Source organism: Diceros bicornis, chromosome 12 (assembly GCF_020826845.1).
Source record: "Diceros bicornis minor isolate mBicDic1 chromosome 12, mDicBic1.mat.cur, whole genome shotgun sequence".
Lineage (NCBI taxonomy): Eukaryota > Metazoa > Chordata > Mammalia > Perissodactyla > Rhinocerotidae > Diceros > Diceros bicornis.
Genome location: NC_080751.1, coordinates 60,791,504 through 60,814,797, shown reverse-complemented (window position 1 = coordinate 60,814,797; position 23,294 = coordinate 60,791,504). Strand labels below are relative to the sequence as shown.

Here is a 23,294-nt window from a genome sequence, read left to right as displayed (position 1 = left end):
CAACGTGCCACAGCTACACCACGAGGTACATCCTGGACATCACCCTAGCCCTGCCCAGAGACCCCTGAGGAGGGTCTAATCCAGGCCTGAACCTATCCCTGAGAGACAAGGCTGTGAGGTTGCCCGCCTGGAATTTGGAGCTCGAATTGGGCACCGCCCTCCCCGGGCCCGACGCAGCCTCTGCCCTCGGGCAAGAGGAACTCCACCCACCTGTGAACCTCTCGCTGGGCCGTAGCCTCCACGCTCTGCGCATGCGCCCTGGGGGCATACAAGGGGCCAGAACAGGCCACAAGTTTGCCGCCATCTTGGACCCTGGCAGTCTTGTTGCAGCTTGAGGCGGAATCGCCTGACCTGCGCTGGGCGCTCTCGGTAAGTCCCAGTTCTACTTGTTTATGGTCAGCCTGTTCTAGGCAGTATTGTTTTCGATGGTGTCCTCCCCATCGCCCCTTGTCCTTTGAACCTTCGTGGCTTTGGCCTCTGCAGAGCGGGCGGCGGCGTCCGCCGTCTGTGGTGCGGGCCCCTCCGCTCGGCCGTGCTCCCGCCTGCTAACGGCGTCCCTGACCTGGAAGATGCCGCGTGCGGGGTCGGCTCCGTGATGGCCGGTACTGTTGCCCGGGTATGTTTACTTGTGGCCATCAGGAGACAAAGTCAGAGTATGCAAGGGCTCTTCTGACGAAATTTATGTTGGGCGAGTCTCTTAACTGTTGTAATACTTTAATACACATTCAAAGATAACTTTTCACTTGTTGGAATTTTAAAAAAGAAACACAAGTCCTTTGCAGCATGTCAGCTAAACAGAAAGGAAAGTTAACCCCTCTTCTGTTTCTCCATATTCCATCTCCTAATTTATCCTTCACACTTTCATCTGTTTGCATACAAACATACTCGTTTACGTATGTGGGATATCGTTTTAGTATTCTATACATGTTACTCTGGCACCCTCCCCCAATTTAACAGGATTCCTAACACCTATTCATAAGAGCCAATAAAGATAGATAACTTACTGTTTTTTAGTACTAATTAAAAGAATAACAGAGATGCTCTATAATTTATTCTGCTTTTCCACTGTTAATAAACCTTTAGGGTGTGTGTTTTACAGCTTTACTGAAGTATAGTTGAGGTATGACAGACTGCACATGAAGTGTACAATTTGACGCTTGACGTGTATACACCGATGAACTCACAGGTTCGAATTCTGGGCATGCACCTACACCACTCATCAGCCATGCTGTGGCCGTGACCCACATGCAAAATAGAGGAAGACTGGCAGGGTAGCTCAGGGCGCATCTTCCTCAAGCAGAAAGAGCAAGATTGGCAACAGATGTTATGTCAGGACGAATCGTCCTCAGAAAGAGAAAAAAAAAACAAAATTTTGATACACCACAAGATAGATGAATCTCAAAATAATTATTCTGAGTGACAAAGGTGAGAGAAAATATACACTGTATTCCATTCATATGAAATTGTAGAAAATGCAAAGTAATCTACAGTGACAGGAAGCAGATCAATGTTGCCTGAAGAGGGGGGCCAGAAGAAACTTTTGCAGTGATGGATATGTCCATTATCTTTGATTTTGAGATGTTGGGTAAGACAGTATTTCAGTATATGGAAGCTCAGCATTACTCTGAACCAGTATTTTCAAATGAATAAATGTATCTTTAAAATCATTCATGTTTAAAAATTTCAAAGCGCAAGATAGACCAAGGAGTTTTAAGGTAACAGAGTACAAAAATTTCATTTAAGTGGTTTAATATTCCGGATTGTAAATAACTTCTGAGAAACCACCACTCCTTGAATTTTTGTGAATATCAGAGAAGAATATCCTCAGTTATATGAAAAAGCTATAAAAATACTCCTCTCTTCTTTAACTACGTATCTTTGTGTGGCCAGACTTTATTCACATACTTTGCCCAGAACATCCTGTTGCAACACACTGAATGCAGGACCAGCCATGCAGAACCAGCTATGACAATCCATTTTCTATTAAGCAGATACTGATATTTGCAAAAATTATAAAACCATGTCATTCACTAAATTTTTTGGTTTTGAAAAATATAATTATTTTTCATGAAAATATTTAACTTTTAATGGGCTTATTTTAAAACGAATTACTAAATAAATACTTTAAAATTTTCTGTTTTTATTTCTAATATGGTCAGTGTTGACAGATAGAAGTCACATAAACAAATGCTCTTTGGGTTCTGTCTTAGCTCGGGTTGCTGTTACAAAATGCCATAAACTGGATGGCCCATGAATCACAGAAATTTATTTCTCACAGTTCTGCAGGCTGGAAAGTCCAAGATCAAGGTGCTAGCAGATCTGGTGTCTGCTGTTTCCTGACTTATAGATGCCTGGGTTCTCCTTGTATCGACAAGCTCTCTTGTGACTCTTATAAGGGCACTAATCACATTCATGCGGGCGCCACCCTCATGACCTCTTCTGATTATCTCCCAAAGGCACCTCCTACTATCACATTGGGAGGTAGAGTTTCAACATATGGATTTGAGGGGGACACACAAAAACTCAGTCCATGACAGGGTCATCATTAATTTTCAGGAGTATTAAAGGGTCCTGATACCAAATATTTGAGAACCACGGGTTTAATAGAACCTTTTTTGGTGCTGGAGAGAGGTTAAAGAGGGGTCTAGAGACTACTAAATTAGGGGAAGGTTGCAGTTTTAAACAGAGTGGTAAGGCAATGCTTTTACCCAGAAGGAAACATTCTGACAAAAACTTAGAGGTGAGGGAGCAAGCTGTGCTCTGAAAGCAAGAAGCCCAAAGCCCAGGGGCAAGAAGTTCGAGAAACGGCAAGGCACTGTAGCTGTGGTGTAATGAGTGTTATAGGAATAAGGTAAGAAAAAACATGAGGGGTCCTGATGGTAGTGGTTAGATCTTGTAGGACTTCCTAAACCACTGTGATGGCTGTAGTTTTCACTCTGGGTGCAGTTAGGAGCTACTGCATTTTTGATTGGAGTAGTGCATATTGTCTTATACTTTAAAAAGATCATCCTGGTTACAATGCTGAGAATAGTCCTGGGCTGGGGGGTAGAGTGAAGTTAAGGATAGAAGCAGGAAGACAAGTTAGGAACCTATATTACAGATGACAGAGAAAGGTAATTTGGACTAGAGTTGTGGCAGCAGAGATGGAAGAAAGTGTCAGATTTTTTATATGCTTTGAAGATGAACCCAGTAGGATTTCCTGATGGATTGTGTGTGGAAGCAAAAAAGTGGAGTCAAGGATGATTGAAGATATTTGTCCTGAGCAAATATTTTGTGTGGTAGATTATATTGATTTTAATTTTGTTTAAGCTTCATTTTTTTTGCCTGTGATTTTAAAAGTTTTAATATTTGTCTTTTTTTGGTAGCCTCTAGGTTTTGTCTCTTAAAGAAAGCTTTCTTAATGTAAGATGAGAAAAAAAATTCTCATTTTCCCCTAATTCTTTTTAGGTAGTTTAAAAAAATTCTTTTATCTGCTTGGTATTTGTTTTTGTTTTCAGTAAAGCTGAGTTTCTCAGCTTCCCCACTATTGACATTTTGGGCTGGATAATTCTTTTTTGTGGGAGCTTCTTCTGTGCCTTGTGGGATATTTAGCAGCCTCTCTGGCCTCTACTTACTATATGCCACTAGCAGCTCCTGGCCCCACTCCAGCTGGGTATGACAAGCAAATATATCTCCAGACATTGCCAAATGTTCCCTGTGGGACAAAATTGTCTCTGGTTGAGGACTGCTTCAATAAAGAATGTTAGAAAAATTGAAGCCCTGATTTTGAAATATGCAGATTAAAAAATACTCTCCTGTTTTATTTTGACCGCATCAGTGTCCTTAAAGACCTGAATCTAGAAACCACTGACTATATGAAGAGGATGGGAGAGGAAAACCACAGTGCAATTGCTTAACTTGACTCAGAGTATTTTAGAATGTGGTAACCTTGCCGGAGTACTGGTCAGAGTTTCACCAGAATTGTCTTAAATTTTGTTAAAGGAAGAATTAATATGCTGATTCCATCTCAGAAGAGTGCTTTACCTATTTTTGTTTCTGTTTTTGTTTTTGGATTTGTATCTTTCACTTTTATTTTGGTTCTTGTCTGTGATTATGTGGTTCAGTTGAAAGAGCAGGGTGAAACAGTGAGAATAATGTCCATAGAAAGCTAGACTGAATCAGAAGACCTAAATTCATGGGGCAGGCCCAGTGGCGCAAGCAGTTAAGTGCGTGTGCTCTACTGCAGCAGCCCAGGGTTCGCCGGTTCGGATCCTGGGCATGCACTAACACACGACTTGTCAAGCCATGCTGTGGTGGCGTCCCATATAAAGTGGAGGAAGATGGGCATGGATGTTAGCCCAGGGCCGGTCTTCCTCAGCAAAAAGAGGAGGATTGGCAGATGTTAGCTCAGGGCTGATCTTCCTTACTAAAAAAAAAAAAAAGAAGACCTAAATTCAAGCTCCTAAATTTCTTTTATCTTCAATTTTTTGGTCTGAAAAGGGAAAATCTTATGTGAAGATCAGTTAAACTAATGTGCTGAAAACCTTTTTAAAATATTTAAAGCATTATAAGGAGCTCTTAAAATAAGGAGCTCTTACTTTACCTGCTTTAAAATTTTTGACTAAATCTGTACTTAAAACTTGAAAAAATTATAATGTAATTCTAGACCTATACTCTTTAATACTGTAGTCACTAGCCACACATAGCTTTTGAGCATTTGAAATGTGATTTTTCCAAATTGAGATATACTCAAGTGTAATATACGCACTAGATATTGGCGACTTTATATTGAAAAAGTGAAATATCATATTAACAATGTTTTTGTATTGATTACATGTTGAAATGATAGTAGTCTGAGTATATTGAGTTAAAATACATTATCAAAATTAATTTCATTTGTCTTTTTACTTTTTAATGTTGCTACTAGAAAATTTAAAAATTTAAATTTTAAAATTGCACATATGGCTCAACTATATTTCTATTGGACCCTACTGGTCTAAACCTGTTAGATGTGAATTCATAGAAGACAAGTCCCAAAACAGTGTAAGTGACATCATCTATAAGGTGTATTCTTTAGAATCAGGAAATTTTAGTATAGGCAAGATTTTCCATATCAATTTTAATTGTGTTTGTAGATTGTATTTTCTGATAACCTTAGGGGAACTGTGATGCTGTGAATTTTTGATTTAATTCTATTCAGAAGTTTGTAAACTTTTGATTTGAATTTAATTTTTTAAAGTATATACAGTTATGCACCACTTAATGACAGGGATGCGTTCTGAGAAATGCATCATTAGGCATTTTTGTCATTGTGTGACCATCATAGAGTGTACTTACACAAACCAGATTGTATAGTCTACTACACCCCTAGGCTGTATGGTACTAATCTTATGGGACCACTGTGGTATATGCGGTCCGTTGTTGACTGAATGTCATTGTGTGGTGCATGACTGTAGTCTTTTTTTTAAAAAAGAAATAAAACAGTCAAATATGATGTACTAAATTTAAAAGCAGAGAAGAGCACTAATTAGTGTCATCAGATTAACTTGTTGATTTATTTAAGTTGTAGCTCTACCCTATCTTTATCTGAACCTATCTGTATCTGATCATATGTAATTGTGGAACTATTACATATGTCTGAGCCTGATTGTCCCGATACTGTGCTATCAAACACAATAACAAGGCAAATTGTATGATGATGCTGCTATACGACTATGTTCATCAGAATGGTTTTATTCTCATTTACTGGCTTTATGATAAGTAAATTGTATACATTTATGGAATTATTAGAATACCATTTATGAATCCAATTTATAGATGTTTTGTGTTTTCTATTTACTTTTTGCATCTTAATTTAAGAAGGGTTTCTGCTGCTGCTGCAAAAAAAAATGGTTTGAACAACCCTAATTTAATTCAGCCCTCTTATTTTATAGATTTAGAATCTGATTCTAAGAAAAAACAAACAGTTCCCCAAATTTCACACTATTAATTGAGTCTTAAGTAAAACTCAAGTTTCCTGATGTCCTAATCTTGTGTACTCAGAGTAAGTACTTTCTTTGAATATATTATTATTCTATGGAATGTAATATTGAGTAAAGGTTGTTGGATCTAGAACACCTTGATTTAAATTGTCTTTAAATAATGTAACTGTCCCTTGTGTAAAATAATTGATTTGGTTTTAAATTGTTTATGTTTTTTCCCTTATTTTCTCTGAATTGTTACCATTTAATTTTCAGACACTCAAGGGCAGGAACTTTATCCATGACACTGGGAGCTTTCTTCATGATCCTGTTGAGCAAGCATTGGAGAGGCAGGTGAAGGAGGCTGAATGACATCCATAGAATAGGTTATTCTGTCCACCTGATTAAGAATCTTTTCCATAGTGAAGCCCTTTGGTGAGCATCACCTGGGACCTACAGATTTCCTTCTTGTGTGTCAATTCTCAGATGCTTATACACATTCCTCTTCTTCACACTTCTTTGTAATAAATCTTCCAGTCTTTGTCCTTCAGAATTACTAATAATCCTGCAGAAACTAGTAGCTATTGTCCATTAATATGCATAGATTCTTAGCTCAAGCAATTTCTTCTTCAGGCAAAGTAGATGTTCTGGTACGTTTGTTAACTGAGTATTTCCTTCTGTTTCTCAGGCAAGGCCTCCCCTGGGTTGGGGTACAGTGCCTCAGAGGTCTGTTTCTGTATGTCACTGGCATTAGGTGAGAGCATGTGCAAACCAGGCTTAGATTTTTTTTTTCTGCTTCTGCTGTGAAACTCCCTATGAGGCCATTTGTGTTGTTTGAAGGAGAGAAAGAAGTGTGGAGGAGCAGGCTTCTGGTAGCTTGAGTGACCTGATCATGCAACTTCTTTGTGCCTTTGGACTTTCTTTGGTTTGTGTTGTATATACCACCTTCATTTAATGAAGGAGCCCTTCTGGCTACATCTACTTTTTTATACCTAAAAAGAGTAGCATGGGTCGTGATACATGTATTTTTTTCCTTTTCCTATTTACTTAGGTGAATGGTCATATGACCCTTTGAGTGAATGCCAGGAAGAATGTTCTTGGTATAATCCAGCACAGGATCCTTTCTTAAGAGTACCTGGTCTTCTCTTCATGTAAGGAATTATAGGTCTATAAACTGACTGAAGTCTGGGAATTGGGTAAAGACCTGTGCCTTTAAATAATGGTGGTTTAAGAAAGCCTTTCTTGTCCTGAAGTTTTTTGGTTTGTTCTAATGAAAGTCTTTAGTGTGTTGGCTATTGATTTTATTCTTAGAGACTACAGGATCAAATAAGCATAGCTCAGAATCTTTCTAGATCAGACCATGCTGATTACCACACCAAATTACCTAGAAGGAAATAAAAACCATAATCAGTACCCAGATGTCCCTAAATTTTACCTCTTTCTCTAGCTTTCCAGTGGCCTGTTTCAGTTTGTGGACTTGGGTCTTCAGTGTTAGAAAGGGCTTCTGTTCTGTTATTTTATCTTTTTCTGAGATAACATTTATGCTTTGCTGTGATTTTATATTCCTCTCCTCCATGCTCCTCTTTCATGTTTTTATCCTTTTCCTCTGAGTTTTGGGGTATTCTCTCAAAATTTTCTTCTACTCGATTTATCTTTATTTTGTGTTGACTTTCTTCACTGCAGTTTAAAATTCCTTATGTGTGTATAGTTCTCCCTAATCTCAGTTGTTGCATCTTATTGACTACTTAGTCATATAAAAATGCATTATTCTCTTTTGAGCTTTTTGAAAACAGGAATCAGACTTTTCATAAACAATTCTTTCCTGTTTCCTTCAATACATTTATTCCTGAGGGGAGCATTTCATTGGTTCCTTTTAAGTGATTCCCTCATTTTTTTTTTTTTTTTTTTTAGGTCCAGTGTTTTTCTCTTTCTCATTCTCATAGAAAGAAATTAATACTTTTGTCAACTATTAACTCAGAGTCAAGCAGGAGTTGAGTGGTGTTCTATTACTATAGATGTTGGTTCTTGCCTGAATTTGGGGCAATATTTTATACTTCTTGAATATTTACCATGCCATTTTTAGAATCCTAACAATCTAAAGAAGATTAGATGGAGCCATAGTTACAGTAGAGAGCTTTGCCTCTGTGCTAAAGATTTCTTCTCCTTTCTCTATACTTTTTGTGGCCAGCCATGCCAGTGATGGGCCTGGATGTACCTAACCTGCCTGTTGCCTAACCTGAGCATTTTTCCATGCCTGGCTTTTCTTAGTGGTGTTCAGGACTCAGCCTATTGCCCTCAATCAAAGAAGAATCCTGGAGTTGTATAATGAAGCTGATAGGGTCCAAATATTGCTAATTGACACAGAGTGGAGAGTGCATACAGTGTGTCCTTGGTTGGCTCACCACCCTTGCCTCTAGCGCTCACCGCTTTGAGTTATGGGTTGTTGGGAGAAGTCTGCATGAGGGAAAGTTGTTTTCTCATAGGAGGAGGAGGAGGTCTCCAGTGGGCTTTGTTTGGCTTCCTTTTATTATACCACGTCTGTCCAGTATCTAGTAGAAATTTGTTAGTTTTTGGAAAATAAAAATTGCTTTTCTCTGTTTTCCGTGATTGTATATATTCTCCCTATTTTTGATTTCTTGATTGTTTCAATTGAATTTTTTTAAAGTGTGGAAGGCAGTGAACAGTTAGATGCATTTTGTTTATCTTGCCATCATCTTGTCCAGTGTATATAGTTTTTACCAATGTGTTCGAGTTGATAAATACAGGCACAGCATTATTTTTAAGGTTTGTTTTTCCTTATTTATATTTATTTTTTTTATTTATTTATATTTATATTATTATATATATTTCCACATTTATATAAGGCTAATTTCATTTAATTCTGACAACTGTCTGTCCAGAAGCTAATTAGTACTTATTATTTACTTTTTAGAAGATGGATTCTACATCTCTGTTATCAACATTTTTGGATATGGATCTGACAATATCACATATAGAGTGTCTTCCCAAGGACATTGTGGTGAAATTTCAAGGCAGAAATAATATTGAATGTGAGTTTGACTACCACATACTGCAGAGGGAGATACAGCATATTCCAAAAGTGAAAAATAACGTGGACGTTGATCAGTTTTGTTTGGTAGAAGAAAGAATATCTGGAGAATGGCACAGAGGAAGAGTTGTGGAAAAGAAAAATGAACTATACACAGTGCTTCTCATAGATCGCGGAGAAGAACTGAGAGTTGATCGTACACAAGTTGCTTCAGCCTGTGGCAACATATTTGAGCTACCACCACGGGTAGTATTTGGCATTTTTGCCAACATACTGCCAGTTGGGGAAAAATGGTCTCCTAAGGCTTTGAATTATTTCAAGTCATTAGTAGGACTACAAGTGAAAGGTTGTGTACAAGCTGTTTTGCCTCTTCAAACAATTCTTCTTGAAGTGCCAACAATTATATCCCAGATTCTTGAATTACAATTAGGAAGACTTGTTGATGGGGATTCATTTTGTCTTATTGTGGAAATGTTAAAAGAATTCCCACAACAAATGCCAGATTTATTACAACATAAAAGACCTGAATTATCATTAAGTAGTAATGATACTTTACTGGATATTCGACATGTTCTGGATAATTTACAGCCATCTTTGTCAGCAGGCAATATTGAAAGTGTAAAAGTATCATCTGCATTGAGCCCGAGTAAATTTTATTGTCAATTAATTAAAAGGATTCCAGAGTTAGAAAACTTGACAGTATGTATGACTTTGCATTATGATGTTATCAGTCAGGAAAGTAGTCCCATGTGTGATAATTTTGGACTACTTTGTGTTGCCAAAAGGAGAAATGGACAGTGGCATAGAGGAATTCTTCAGCAGCTCTTGCCCAATAATCAAGTGAAAATTTGGTTTATGGATTATGGCAATAGTGAGGCTGTACCATCAATTCATGTAAAGAAACTTAAACAGGATTTTATTTTAGTACCATTATTTTCATTTCCATGTTCTCTGACATATTTACACAGTCCAGACAGAGATGCAAGAAAATTTCAACTGAATGTATTTAAACAAGCCTTGTTAGGACAGATAGTATATGCGCACATTGATTGGTTCAATAAAGACGAGCATTTGTATTATGTGACATTACAAACTCAAAAGTCTACAATTAATTCTGAGTGTCTGCTGAAGACTGTAGGCACACAAGTACTTTGTCCAGTGTCTGATTCAAAAATCTCTAATATGTTGAGAGAGACTAATACTTCTGATGTAAATAGCTTTGCAGTTGAGAGTTTCATTGGAAATATTGAACGATCAATAGACTTTCTAAATAAAAAAGACACTTTGAAAGTAGATTTTCTTATTAAAACTGTAGAAATGGAGATACAGGCTTCCTACATAGCTTTTGTAGCATATGTGTTAAACCCATCAAATTTCTGGGTACGCACAAATGAACATCAGAAGGAATTTCAAGATATAATGAAAAATATAAACAAATGTTATGATTTTTGTGAAAACGATGAACTGATTCTGAGAAATCCAGAACCTGGATTATTTTGTTGTGCTAGGTACAGCAAGGACAGACATTTTTACAGAGCTGTCATCACTGAAATTAATGGATATAAGATTGATGTTTATTTTTTGGATTATGGAAATACTGATTCCATACCATTTTTTGATGTAAAAATTTTGCTTCCAGAGTTTTGTAAGTTGCCAGCCTTAGCCATGTGTTGTTCACTTGCACACACATTTCCTGTTGAAGATTTATGGGTGAAGGCAGCAACTGATTTTTTTAAAGAAATTGTCTTGAACAAAGCAATTTTGCTTCAAGTTATAGCAAGAAAAGATGACAAGTACACTGTAAATATTCAGAGTATTGAACCCTCAGAAAATACCGATGTTGTTTCTCTTATGTTACAAGCTGGATATGCAGAATATTGGGAAATAGAGCCAGAATATTATCCAAACTCTGTAAGTGAATATCCAGTGTTAAATTTAAAATCAGAAAACAAAGTTAATATTAAAAAAGTCATATCTGCCCTTCTTGAAGGACCTAAACCTAGAAAGTACCATTCAAATAAGCTAACAGAAAGCAACCTGTCTTTGTTAAAGTCCCCAGCTGTTAATTTCTCAGATTTAAAAAATCCTTTCACTTTGTCTGTGGGATCTGAGTCACCACGGCCTTATAAAGAATATATGTTTAAACCAGGAACAGTCCTTGAAGTTAAATGTTCTTTTTATTATGGCCCAGGTGACTTTTCATGCCAACTCCAATGTAAGTTAGAAGACCTAAAATTACTAATGGAACAGATTCAGAATTATTATAGCATTCATTCTGATCCTTATCAGATTGGGCAGATTGCTTGTGTTGCTAAGTATTCCAAAGATGGAAGGTGGTATAGAGCTGCTGTTTTGACTCAAATGTCAAAAAAAGAACTTGACGTAGTATTTGTTGATTATGGTTACCAGGAAAGAGTTTTAATTAAAGATCTTTGTGCTATTAACCCACATTTTCTTTTTTTAGAAGCCCAAGCCTTCAGATGTAGTCTTAACTATTTAGTTGAACCCATTAGTTGTAAATTATTCAGTTGGACAAGAGAAGCATGCAGAGACTTTGGGAATTTTATTTCTTCATCTAGAGGGTTATTGACTTGTATCATCTATGCCTTAGTTCTTATACATCCAAACTATTTATATAATTTAGTAGATTTACAATCTCCATTTACTAGTGCAAAAGAATTTCTTATTAATCATGGCTCTGCACAGTATAGCATATTATCACAGCCATTCCCATCTTCAGTTAGTCTTTACAGTTACTGTTATTCTTCCTTTAATATAAAAATTGGAAGTGAAGAAGAAATATATATATCTCACATATGTAGTCCCAAAAAGTTTTATTGCCAGCTTAGTAGAAATAATAAAGACCTGAAGATGATAGAAACAAAAATCACAGAGATTAGTAACCTCAGAAATTATCCAAAATATGATTCTAGTAAAATGAGATTGTGCATATCTAAGTACATAGAGGATGGTCTCTCTTACAGAGCTTTAGCAATGCCAACAGATTCATTATCTGACTTTCTGGTCTATTTTGTGGATTTTGGAAATAAGCAATTAGTAGAAGAAAGTATGTTGAGGGCTATTTCAGATCAGTTTCCAGAATTGCTGTTTACACCTATGCAGGCTATTAAGTGTTTTTTGTCAGATCTTAGAGATGTAGATATTCCAGCAGAAATCAGTAGCTGGTTTGAAGATAATTTCTTGGGAAAACCATTAAGGGCAATAGTATTGTCCAGGGAGTCAGATGGCCAGCTTGGTATAGAATTGTATGATGGATGTCAGCATATAAATCAGAAAATTAAAACGTTGCTTAATGCTTATGGAAAAAAACATTGTGACCAAGCAGATTGTGTGGAAAAGGGTCATAAAATAAGTGAGAATAAGAGACTTGCTCTTTCTTTGAAAGGGAAAATAGAAAACAACTATCACCAAAATATAAGTAAAACTAGTCTAGTAACATATTCTGAAAGCAGAATAGATCAATTAATGAATCCCAAAAGTATGTATGCCAGGCTTTTGAAACCATCAGTTTGTTATAAAATTGAACCTGTGTCAAAAAACAAAGTGAAGAAGTCTTTGAATGATGGACTTAAAAATAATAGTATAAAAATTGTCCCTGGATCTGCACATATTCTTGATGAAAGTGTTGTGGGCCAGAAATCGGTAAGCGTTGTGTCACAGTCTTTTATCAGAGAGTTAAATCAAGCAGCCTCACAAAACCCATATAATCTTCCTAGACCACAGATCAAAGACCTTCCTCAACCCAAAATTTACTTGAATGCCAAAGTTAAAGGATATGTTTCTAATATCAGTAATCCAGCAAGTTTCCATATTCAGCTTGCTGAGAATGAAAATGTAATCATCAGACTTGCAGATGCTCTAAATGAAAGAAAAGCAAATACAGTGAAAGAGAGAAAATCAGTTAAACCTGTGGTGGGAGATCTTATAGTTGCAGAATACTCTGGTGACAATGCCATTTACAGAGCAGTTATTAAGAAAATTTTGCCAAGAAATTCTTTTGAAGTGGAATTTATTGACTATGGTAACACTGCAGTAGTAAACACGTCTAAAATTTATGAACTTAAGAGGGAATTCTTAACTATTCCTCAGCTAGGAATCCATTCTTTTCTTAGTGGAGTAAAGTGGAATGAGCCTGATGAAATATGGGACAGCAAAACTGTGGATTATTTTGCTTCAAGAGTAATTAACAAAACAATTTTTTGTGAATTTTTGAAAAAGCATGAGCAGAAATGGGAAGTAAATATAACTTGTGATGAGAGATGTGTCGTTAATGAACTACTGAAATGGACAGCATATTCAAAACTACAGGAAACAGTATTGCAAATGCCTCAGGTTGTCTCTCCGAAGGTGAGCCCTGGTGATGATAATAAAGTGAAGAAAGGAAGACCAAATGGATATGAAGGTTCTATGAATCTTCAGCCATCCTACCAACAGCTGGTTAATATTCCTTTTGAAGAGTTAAAACCTGGACAGCTTGAAAAGGCTGAAATACTTTATGTTTCAAAAAGTGGAACATTTTATGTGAGGTTATCTAAAAATAAAAAAATTTTATCAGATTTAACAGTATTACTTGCTGAAGGAGTAAAAAAACCTTTTTTATCAATGGAAAATATTGAAAGAGGCTTAGAATGCTTGGCAAAATCTAAAAAAACTTTGAAGTGGTATCGATCAAAAGTAGAAAAGTGTATTAAAGAGAAAGTGCATGTTTTTTTAGTAGATTGTGGTAGGTATGAAATAGTGCCTTTCTGTAATACCAGTGTACTTAGTAATGAAATCAGAAATATTCCAAGACAAGCTGTGCCTTGTAAATGGATTTGGTTTGAAAATTTTAGGAACATACCGTTTGAGTCTATTGTGTGTTTATTTGCTCATTTGGAAGTAAACATCCTTTTCCTGAAATATTTAGACTCTGCCTGGGAAGTAGAAATTTTGGTAGATGGCCTGTTACTTTTGGAATATTTAAGCACAGTTCATTTTGAAGAAAACAGACTTAGGTCTTCAGAAATTTTCAACGTGGAATCTAAGACTCCTGTGTCATCATACACAGTAAGATCATTTACTTGGGCACAACTCCAAAATGGTAGGCAATATTCTGGTATTGCCACTGCTGTTTTTGATCCATCAGATTTCTGTGTTCAGTTAGAAGATTTCTTTGACACAATGAAATTGCTCTTTATTTTGCTGTCTGATCTACCAGAAACCTTACAAACAGTGCCTCAAGAGCACATAATTCCCGGATCTAGTTGTTTGTTCAGATATAAATTGGAAGACCAGTGGAATAGAGTGGAAATTTCTGAAGTGTCTGATCAGTCTTTACTTCTTTTATTGATTGACTATGGATTTTCTGTTTACATACCTTATTCAGATATAAAAAATCTTAAAGTTGTTCCTGAGGAACTTTTGAATTTGCCAAGGCTGAGTTATCCTTGTATCTTAGATGGTATCTTACCTGCTAAAGGGAAGCATTGGAATAAAGAAGCCAGAAGTTTTTTTCAAGATTTCCTGAGTAAACCAGGCTTAGTTTTTCAGTTTAGGGAATACAGTTTTGAAACAAAACTGAAAGTAGATGTGATTCATGAGAAAAGCAATTTGGCAGATATGTTAGTTGCGTCTGGTTTTGCAGTGTATTCTGAAGATTCAGATAATATTGATGCAGTTACTACTCCTGGGTCTACTAAAATCCCATATAAATTAGAGAGTAAGCCTGTTTGCCCGTTATTAGATCAAAATTGTTACCAAAGAGAAAATATAAATTGTACATGCACTGAGAAACAAAAGCTAAAAAAGCAGAAACCTGTAAAGGGGAAAGATGTCTGTAAGAACCTCTTAAGGAAAAGCCATATTAGTAAAAGATTACATTCTAGAAATTTAACAATGAAGAAGAAGGTTGATAGTGGAAAACATAATCCTCAAGGTACCATTACATTTGATACATGTGCAGCAGCTTCATTTTGGGAACTACCTTATAGTTTGAAGAATAACACCAATTGCGTTGAAAACATTTTTGAAAAACTACCAACTGAAGGAATAGAGGAAAATAACACAATAGACTTGAGAACAGCAGTAAAAGCACTGCATGTTAATGAAAAAATTGTATCAGAAGAACGCTTAAAAGGTAAGTAGTCATTTTATAAAGATTGTTTTTTGTAGATTCTATTTTTGATTCTTTAAAAGTTTATTATGTACTAAAATTATCCAAATTGAACATATACTGCAATATAGCTTACTAGAAAATCTGAAACAATTGATAAACTAGGGGTGATCACTTGAATTGTAAAATGATGCTTCACTGTCTTGACCTTTTTGAGTGATTACCTCTGAGAATATAATGAAAGTAGAGGATTTTAACCGTACATGTATGCACACGTGACGTTTTACAAATAATTTCAAGGGTTTCACAAGACTCCCAAGGGTCCATAGATCTCATGTTAATAAATCTTGCTTTGCTATTTGTGTGAGCTTCCTGGGCTCATTTTGAAGAATCAATTTTCTATTATTTATGTTTCTTATCAGATGAAATATATCTTTATCTAGGTTTTTTGAGTGTGCTTCTAGCATATTGCTAATGCAGTTAAATTTAGAATAAACTGACTCTAGCATATTTCCTCTTAAAACTTTTAGATGTCAAACTGATTCTAAAATATTAAGATATTAACATTTTATGTGCTGTAGTATTGTCTGATTTTGCTTATGTACATTATATTTCATTTTCTGTTTGGATTAGTTACTGAGGATTTTATAGGCTGTAAAGAATGTTCCTTGCTTAATGAAAATTTGTTCTAACTTTAAAAGTTGTATGTTATTCCATATTATAACTTCTATCATAACAGGTTACATTCTTTCAATGAGTGGAGGTGTCTTGTTTTTATTGATGTATCTTAGAGTTTTTCATTTGAATTCATATTTAGGTGCTTTATAGTGAATTAATAAATGCTTTAAAATTGACCCTTTTTCCTTCTTACTTTCGAGTCTTTTATTATTGTAGTAGCAGTTATGGTAGAGTGCTTACTATGTTCTAGGTACTGTGCTACGAGTTTTGTATGTATTATCTAATTTAAAGCTTACCACAACTCTGTAAAGTCGGTTGATAGTAGGTTTAAATGGAGTCTAATAACTAGTACTGCACTTCTTTGCCTGAATTCTAAACCACTTTAGAGAGACAAGGAGAAAGACATTGGTGAGCAGATATCACATTTATTAAAAAAATAAAAAATGGTATTGATGAATGTGGCTTATAAACATGGGCAAATGGGTTTACCAATACTGAATCAATTATTTAGACTACCCACAGAGGCAGAGAGGAGAGCTTCTCCATATGGGGAGCCTACCCATGTAAAACCTACAGCTTGAGGCAATGATCTCCAAAAAGAAAGGGAAGGAAGAGTAAGAGGCTAAGCTAACATATCCTTTCTCCTTCTGAAATAGACCAGTCACGTTGTCCCTACTCCTGGTGTGTAAGGGAGCACAGAGACCAGAGGAGTTAGGCTAGGAGAGTGTCTCCCCCATGAATACTTTCACCTGGAAGGAAACAGCAGGAATGGGAGGAAGCTCCCCTCCCCACATTATCACTGTTTTATGGATGAGGCTCAGGGGAATTAAGAAATTGCCGGTGGATATAAAGCCAATAAGGAACTGAGATTTTAAACGCAGATGTCTCCAACTCCAAAGTCTGCTTTTATTCCTTATTTATACTACCTTTTGAAAAGTAGTTAGATTATTTGAGGAAGAGTTTTCCGTAAACTCTTGGCCATCAGACCATACATTTTGGCACTTATATAATATTTTCATTGTTCCTTTACCTGTGTATGTTTCTACCTTCTTTGTTCTTCCCATTAAATTCTTTTAGAACCCACTTTTGGCTCCCAACTCCATGTCACCCTCTGCATTCCTAGTGCACAGTGAATCATTAAGTGAATTAAAGTGAAAGTAGCTGTTACAAAAGCAGTTGGAGAACCAAACATTAAATTACACTTCTAAAAAATAAAAAAAATTGAAGTACCCTTTCAGGAAAAATCATAACTTTGAGACAAATATAAGAAACATGGTTTCATGGACTAAGAATAGACTGATAAACTTGCTATAGTCATAGTTTTAAAACAAAGTGAGAAAACAACACCAAAAAACTGGTTTAATTGCCTTGAATACCATCCCAGCTGCTGCCACCTCTATTAGTCATTGCAGGGCAGTAGTGACTGCTGCTGTTGCTGCTATTATTACCTGCTGGTACTCTGAGTCTAGGCCAAAATAGTTTTAGTACTTCTTGGTTGAAGACGTCAGTACTTGAAACTCGCATGCTTATTTAAAAAGTTAGAAATGGAGCTCTAACAATGTGCTTTTCAACCTAGGCTTTGCATTGAAATTAAGAAAGGAAGCTTTAAAAAATTCTGATGCCTGGATCTGTCTTTTAGAGATTCTGTTTTAAGTGGTCAGGCTATGGCCTCACCTTTAGGATTTTAAAGCTCCCCTGGGGATTCTGATGTACAGCCTAGGTGGAGAACCACTGTTCTAGAGAGTACTGTGGGTAACTTCCTGAATTTTTTTGTGAGAAAAAGTAATATTTCTGGACTTTATGTGTGAAAACTCTTAGAATCTGTCCCTCCTGTCTGGACTGTACATAACAAGCCACAGTAATCTATGCTAAACTTAATTCAGAGTACATATAATAGTAAAAATGTCATCATGTTAGAAATGGCCTAGAAGTATAATGCATTTATTTTATCTTGCCCACGTATTATTTTAATTATAGAAGTTCCTTTCCCTTACATTTAGAAGATTGGCTTAACTTTTCCATAGTTTTAGCCTACTAAAATATACCAGTATTTAAATATTCAAGGTAATTGTTTTTATTTGCAGACTCTTTTCTCCAAAATAAAAATTAGTAGCCTTTTTCCAGGATGTTTTTGCAGGGTTTTTTTTTTTTTTTTTCCCGCTGTTTACTTGCTTGCTTGTTTATTCTTGCCTGGAAGTCTTTGAATAGATCCTTGTGGGAACTAGAGAATGTAACAGCCCTTTAAAAAAGCATGAAAATATTAGTCACTTTGGTAATGAGGCAATGCTCGATGTTGATATGTGCTACCTTCCTACACTTTGTTTAACTAGAAGACATCTTGGAAAGAAATCTGGAATAGCAACCCGTTTTTAGAGTAGAGTTTTAAGTTTGAGGTTAATATCTAGACATCCAAAGGGGAATGGCTGACAGGCATGCAGAATGTCAGACTGAATTTTGAAAAGACAAGACTAGTAAGTGATACAGATTTATGAATCACTTGCACTGGATCTAGCATGGTAGTTAAAAGTATGGGCACTGAAGTCCCTGTTCCCTGAGTTTGAATTCCTGCTTTATCCCTTATTAATGGTAAAATCATGGGTAAGCTTTTCTAACCTATCTGTGCCTCAGTTTCTTCATCTGTAAGATGGAGATCGTAATACCTACTCCATTGGCTGGTTGTGAGGATTAAATAAGTTAACATGTAAAGCATTTTCACTTACCTGGTACATAGTAAATGCTCACTAACTGTTAGAAATATCCATAGTTATCCTAATGAAGCTACTATATTTGTTTTGAAAATATTTTATAAAACAGTAACTTAAAAAAATTTCTGATGCTGCCTTGCGAGAAACTGAACTATTTAGGACAATATATACGTACATATATAATACACACATATTTGCAGTGTAATGGTTAAATTAATGGTTAAAATTCTATTTTGAAGATAGGATTTATGATTAAGATTTATCTAATTTTATTAATATTTAGCTTACTTTATTTAATTTAACAAATTTTAATTTTAATTTTTAATTTTAGTTTTTATTTAAAATTAATCATAGTTCTAAACAACCACTAGAGTAAGTTATATGTATTTTTTCCAATGTGGATATATATTACTAATCGTTTAAGAAAACATATTTTAGTTGTACTATATATATAATTATATGTATATGTTTTATGTATAATTTGTTTATGCCCTATTTTGTTCCTTAACCTATATATTATGACTTTTAGGAATTTTTAAGTAAAAAAAAATTCTCCTTTTAGTAGGAATTTTCAAAATAAAGTCTTGAGTAACTTTTATTGAGATCTATAATGCTTTGAAAATTATATTACAACACACTCATTATTTTTTTCTTGTCTTTCAGTGGAGGGAGATGAAAGCTCAGATCGTTTCTGCATCAGTTTGGCAACAAATGATACATAGGATACTCAGTAATTACTCTTTTGTTTTAGATGCTCCAGATATATAATAAAAGTGGTAAGCACAGGACAACTTGTAATATTGAAGCATGTTAAAGGAATCTAAATTGTTCAGATGATTGCCCCAGGAGACAATGATTAGAATGTTATAGAAATTTTATGTGACCAAGAATTGTGATGATTTGATTTGATTTAGGAAATGTGGTTCACTCATAAAGTGTCTTGAAAACAGTTTATTTGATAAACTCTTATTTGCATGTAGTTTCACAGTCATTAGATAATATCATTTTACCATTACCCTCTGACATTTTTCAGATGTCTTGCCTGACTAAAGCCTTTGTTTCAGTTGCTACTTGTAGAGTCATGATTGCAATCACGCGTAATATATAGACAGAGTTAATGCTTTCGTATTCCTTGGAATATATAGGTGCGTATGGGACTGATGTTTATTAAAAGGATATAGAAGAGAGATCAGACTTAATCCCATCCTTCCCTCTCTTTAGCTCATACATGGTATTTTTCTTTTTTTTTTAATTTTATTTTATAGTTACATCTATTTTTAATTTGATTTTATATTTTTGGTTGCTTATTAGTTAGTCGTGGATATTTGTGACATTGAAGAACACTACTACCTAGTGGCGCGGGGCGTAGATATTTTGTTAATGCATTTATCAGTGTAAATTCCTGTGAATTGAATTTATTTTGCAAGTAAACATTTATTAAGCAAATTCAGAGTATTGTTTTGGTGCAAAGATAGAACCATAAAATTATACAAGTGGACTTGAGTCAGTGTAAGCCAAATAGTTAGGAAGACTAGAGATTTGATGATTTAAAAAATATTTGGGAAAATTGAGAAGTTTCCTAAGCTACGGACAATCTAGTTTATTATTTGTACATAGTTATTGAATGTGTTGATATTGTTGTAATTTTTTTGTTTTTTTGTGAGGAAGATCAGCCCTGAGCTAACATCAGTTGCCAATCCTCCTCTTTTTGCTGAGGAAGATTGGCCCTGGGCTAACATCCGTGCCTATCTGCCTCTACTTTATATGGGACGCCGCCACAGCATGGCTTGACAAGTGGTGCGCTGGTCAGCGCCCAGGATCCGAACCTGCGAACCCCAGGCTACCGAATCGGAGCACACGAACCTAACCGCTACACCACTGGGCCGGCCCCTATTGTTGTCATTTTTTTTGAGGTTAGGAAATAATTTCCAGAAATACTGTTGTTCATGAATAAATGTGAATTTAAATTTGGTATCTTGAAAGGTAAAGAGTATTAAAGGCAGGGAAACTTTATGTATATCTTCTACATTACAAGTTAATCTCTAGTTCGTGGTTATTTTAGAACATAGAATTTAACATTTATTCTTTATAAACTAATTTCTTTGAATACTTTTGTGTCGTTTTCCCCCAAACCTTACCAGATCTTGAAGATTATTTTCTACAATTTAGAAGGGTGCTTTTATTGGAAAATTAATTAACTTTACACAACTTCTGTGACTGTTGTATCACTAGGTAGCTTTTGTTGGCTTGTTTTGGTACCATAAAATATGGCAAAGTTAATGATTTGGTTAGTTAATAAAAAAAAAGAATTTGAGTGCCAAAGTAAGATAAAGTAATAATATGGATTTTTTTGGTACCAACTTAATCAGAAAGGGCCTCATACCGTTTTAGTTTTTCAGAGTTCTTTTAACTTTAGGTATGTGTCTTGATGTATAATATTTTATGTTTGGAAATGATAAAAATAGACAAACTTTACAAGTTTATTTACAGCATTTAAATTGCTAGATACTATAGAACATATTTTTACAAGGCTACATTTCAGTTAATTCCTAATTGATTTTTTTTCTACTTGGATGGAAGTCTAATACAGAAAGTAGTGGAAAATATGATTAAAATTAGGTTTTCTTTTAAGATAAATAGTGCTTAAGTTAAAACTAACTTTTATTTTTGTTTTTTATTTTGAAGGTACATTATTTTTTTGCCCTACATTAGCCATTTTATTACACTGTAAAATTACAACATAGAGGATGTTAGTACAGTTTTATTCAGAGTACTTTCAAATAAAAAATAAAAAATAGCATGTTCATTTTAGGATTTATATTTTCTTAGAATTAAGTTTTATTATATTTTACAGGTAATCATAGTCAATATTAGAATAATGCTTTTTTCCACTTTAAAACACTTGTATTAATTCAAGTTAGTAGAATCTGTTATTTTATAAATGTTGGTGACAGAAGATTGATTAAAAATTTGGGGAGCAGAGAACATTTAATTTCTTAGATTAAAATATTTCAAAGTTTACGATTGTTAAATTTTACTTTTTAAAATTTTATTTCTTTTTAATTTTGCTTTATTCATATAAATTAAGGAATATTTTTCAAGCTCATGTAAAAATGATTTATAAAAATGGAAAAAAGTATAATTCAGTAGAAAAACAATTATAATTATTTCTATTTGTTTTTTAAGAATATTCACATATGCATTTTTCAAGGCTATGTACTGATGTGAAATAAAAATACTCAGATCCAAAAAAAGACAAATTATTTAGCCATTTGTATTTTCCTGGAATGATCACTTTGATTCTAACTTCTTTTGTATGAGATATTGAGTTGGTTAAATTTTAGTGTCTGTTTTTTTTTTTTTTTTTACTTTATCTGTGTGTATTAACTTAATATAACTTTTTCTGATTTTAATAGGAGTACTGAACTCTAATGTTGCTTAAACTTGTTATATTGTTGCTGAATTTTATTTGTATACACCCAAGGGAAATTATTTTTGTTTTGTATATTGAATGTTTTGAGTTAAAAATTTTTCGGGGCCGGCCCGGTGGCGCAAGCGGTTAAGTGCGCGCGCTCCGCTGCGGCGGCCCGGGGTTCGCTGGTTCGGATCCCGGGCGCGCACCGACGCACTGCTTGGTAAGCCATGCTGTGGCGGCGTCCCATATAAAGTGGAGGAAGATAGGCACAGATGTTAGCCCAGGGCCGTCTTCCTCAGCAAAAAAAGAGGAGGATTGGCGGATATTAGCTCAGGGCTGATCTCCTCACAAAAAAAAAAAAAAAATTTTTCACAATAAAATATTTTAAGTGTAATTCCCTCAAGTCTTAAAATGTGTGTATGTGTATGTATGTGTTTTATAAGGGTAATATAACGTTAAAAAAATCATATCATGTGCATGTTAGGATGAAAATTGGATTCACTTTAAAATTTCCCTTAACCAAAGATAGTCTTTACTCAATTGAAACACTTACTACAATTTTTCTCTTATGTTTACAAGTACTTCTATTTTCTTTTTCTCAAAACATTGAGTTCTTTTTACTTCTTCATCCTTTCATTTTTAAAGAATGCTGAAATTTAAAAATTACAAATCTCTTTATTGGTCTACAGTTTGGATATAATTTTCGTCTTTTTTCAAAAGTCTCCATCATTATCTTTATTTTCTTTCTATATTTGACATTTAGAATAATTTGTTTTAGTATGGATATCATAGTATAACCTAAGATTCTAATAGTTGTTCCACTTCGGCTGTGATACCTTTTAGTGTGAACATTAAGTAACAATTTTAATATTTCCTTAGTTTTCTCATAATTTCTTATTAATCATAAAGTGATAAATTATTGATTTGCTATTGTTATCATAATGCTTTTCCATAGCACAATATTTATTTCTGTCTTTATGTTCTTGAACATACTGATATCTCTGAGTATCTTCTTATTATTAAATCATCATCCTTTATAATCTTGTCACATTCTCCTGTATGGTGTATTCATTCACAAATGTTTTGGAAGTCGTTGTATTAGATATAGGAGATACAAAAATGAGTGTCAAATTCTGATTCTTAAGATATTTCTATTATTGTGGTAGAAACAAATTAATAAACAGTTATAATAAAAAGTGGTATATGGTATTTAATAAAGGTATGTAGTAGGTGTTTTAGGACCACAGAGGACAGTGTGCCTAGCTTTCTGGGATCGAAGAACCAGTTGAAAAAGATTATGACCTTTGAGCCTGATTCTTGAAAGATATGTGGTATAGTTTGCTGGAGAACTTAGGCAAACATACAAAGAAGGAAATTACAGAAAGCTTAGTACAGC

At 34.7% G+C, this 23,294-nt stretch overlaps 1 protein-coding gene across 2 annotated transcripts; it reads left to right on the top strand.

The window, feature by feature from the left end:
• The first annotated feature begins 276 nt into the window (after nucleotides 1-276).
• Nucleotides 277-20,649, top strand: TDRD15 (tudor domain containing 15). 2 transcript variants are annotated; one of them, XM_058551722.1, is made up of 4 exons: nucleotides 5,870-6,022; nucleotides 6,216-6,374; nucleotides 8,872-15,124; nucleotides 19,147-20,649. In XM_058551722.1, the coding sequence occupies exons 3-4, from the start codon at nucleotides 8,875-8,877 to the stop codon at nucleotides 19,203-19,205; spliced, it is 6,309 nt and encodes a 2,102-aa protein (XP_058407705.1). In that variant the 5' UTR covers nucleotides 5,870-6,022; nucleotides 6,216-6,374; nucleotides 8,872-8,874; the 3' UTR covers nucleotides 19,206-20,649. The 2 variants fall into 2 exon arrangements, with proteins under 2 accessions (XP_058407706.1, XP_058407705.1); XM_058551723.1 differs by lacking the exons at nucleotides 5,870-6,022; nucleotides 6,216-6,374 and adding an exon at nucleotides 277-369.
• Nucleotides 20,650-23,294: the final 2,645 nt, after the last annotated feature.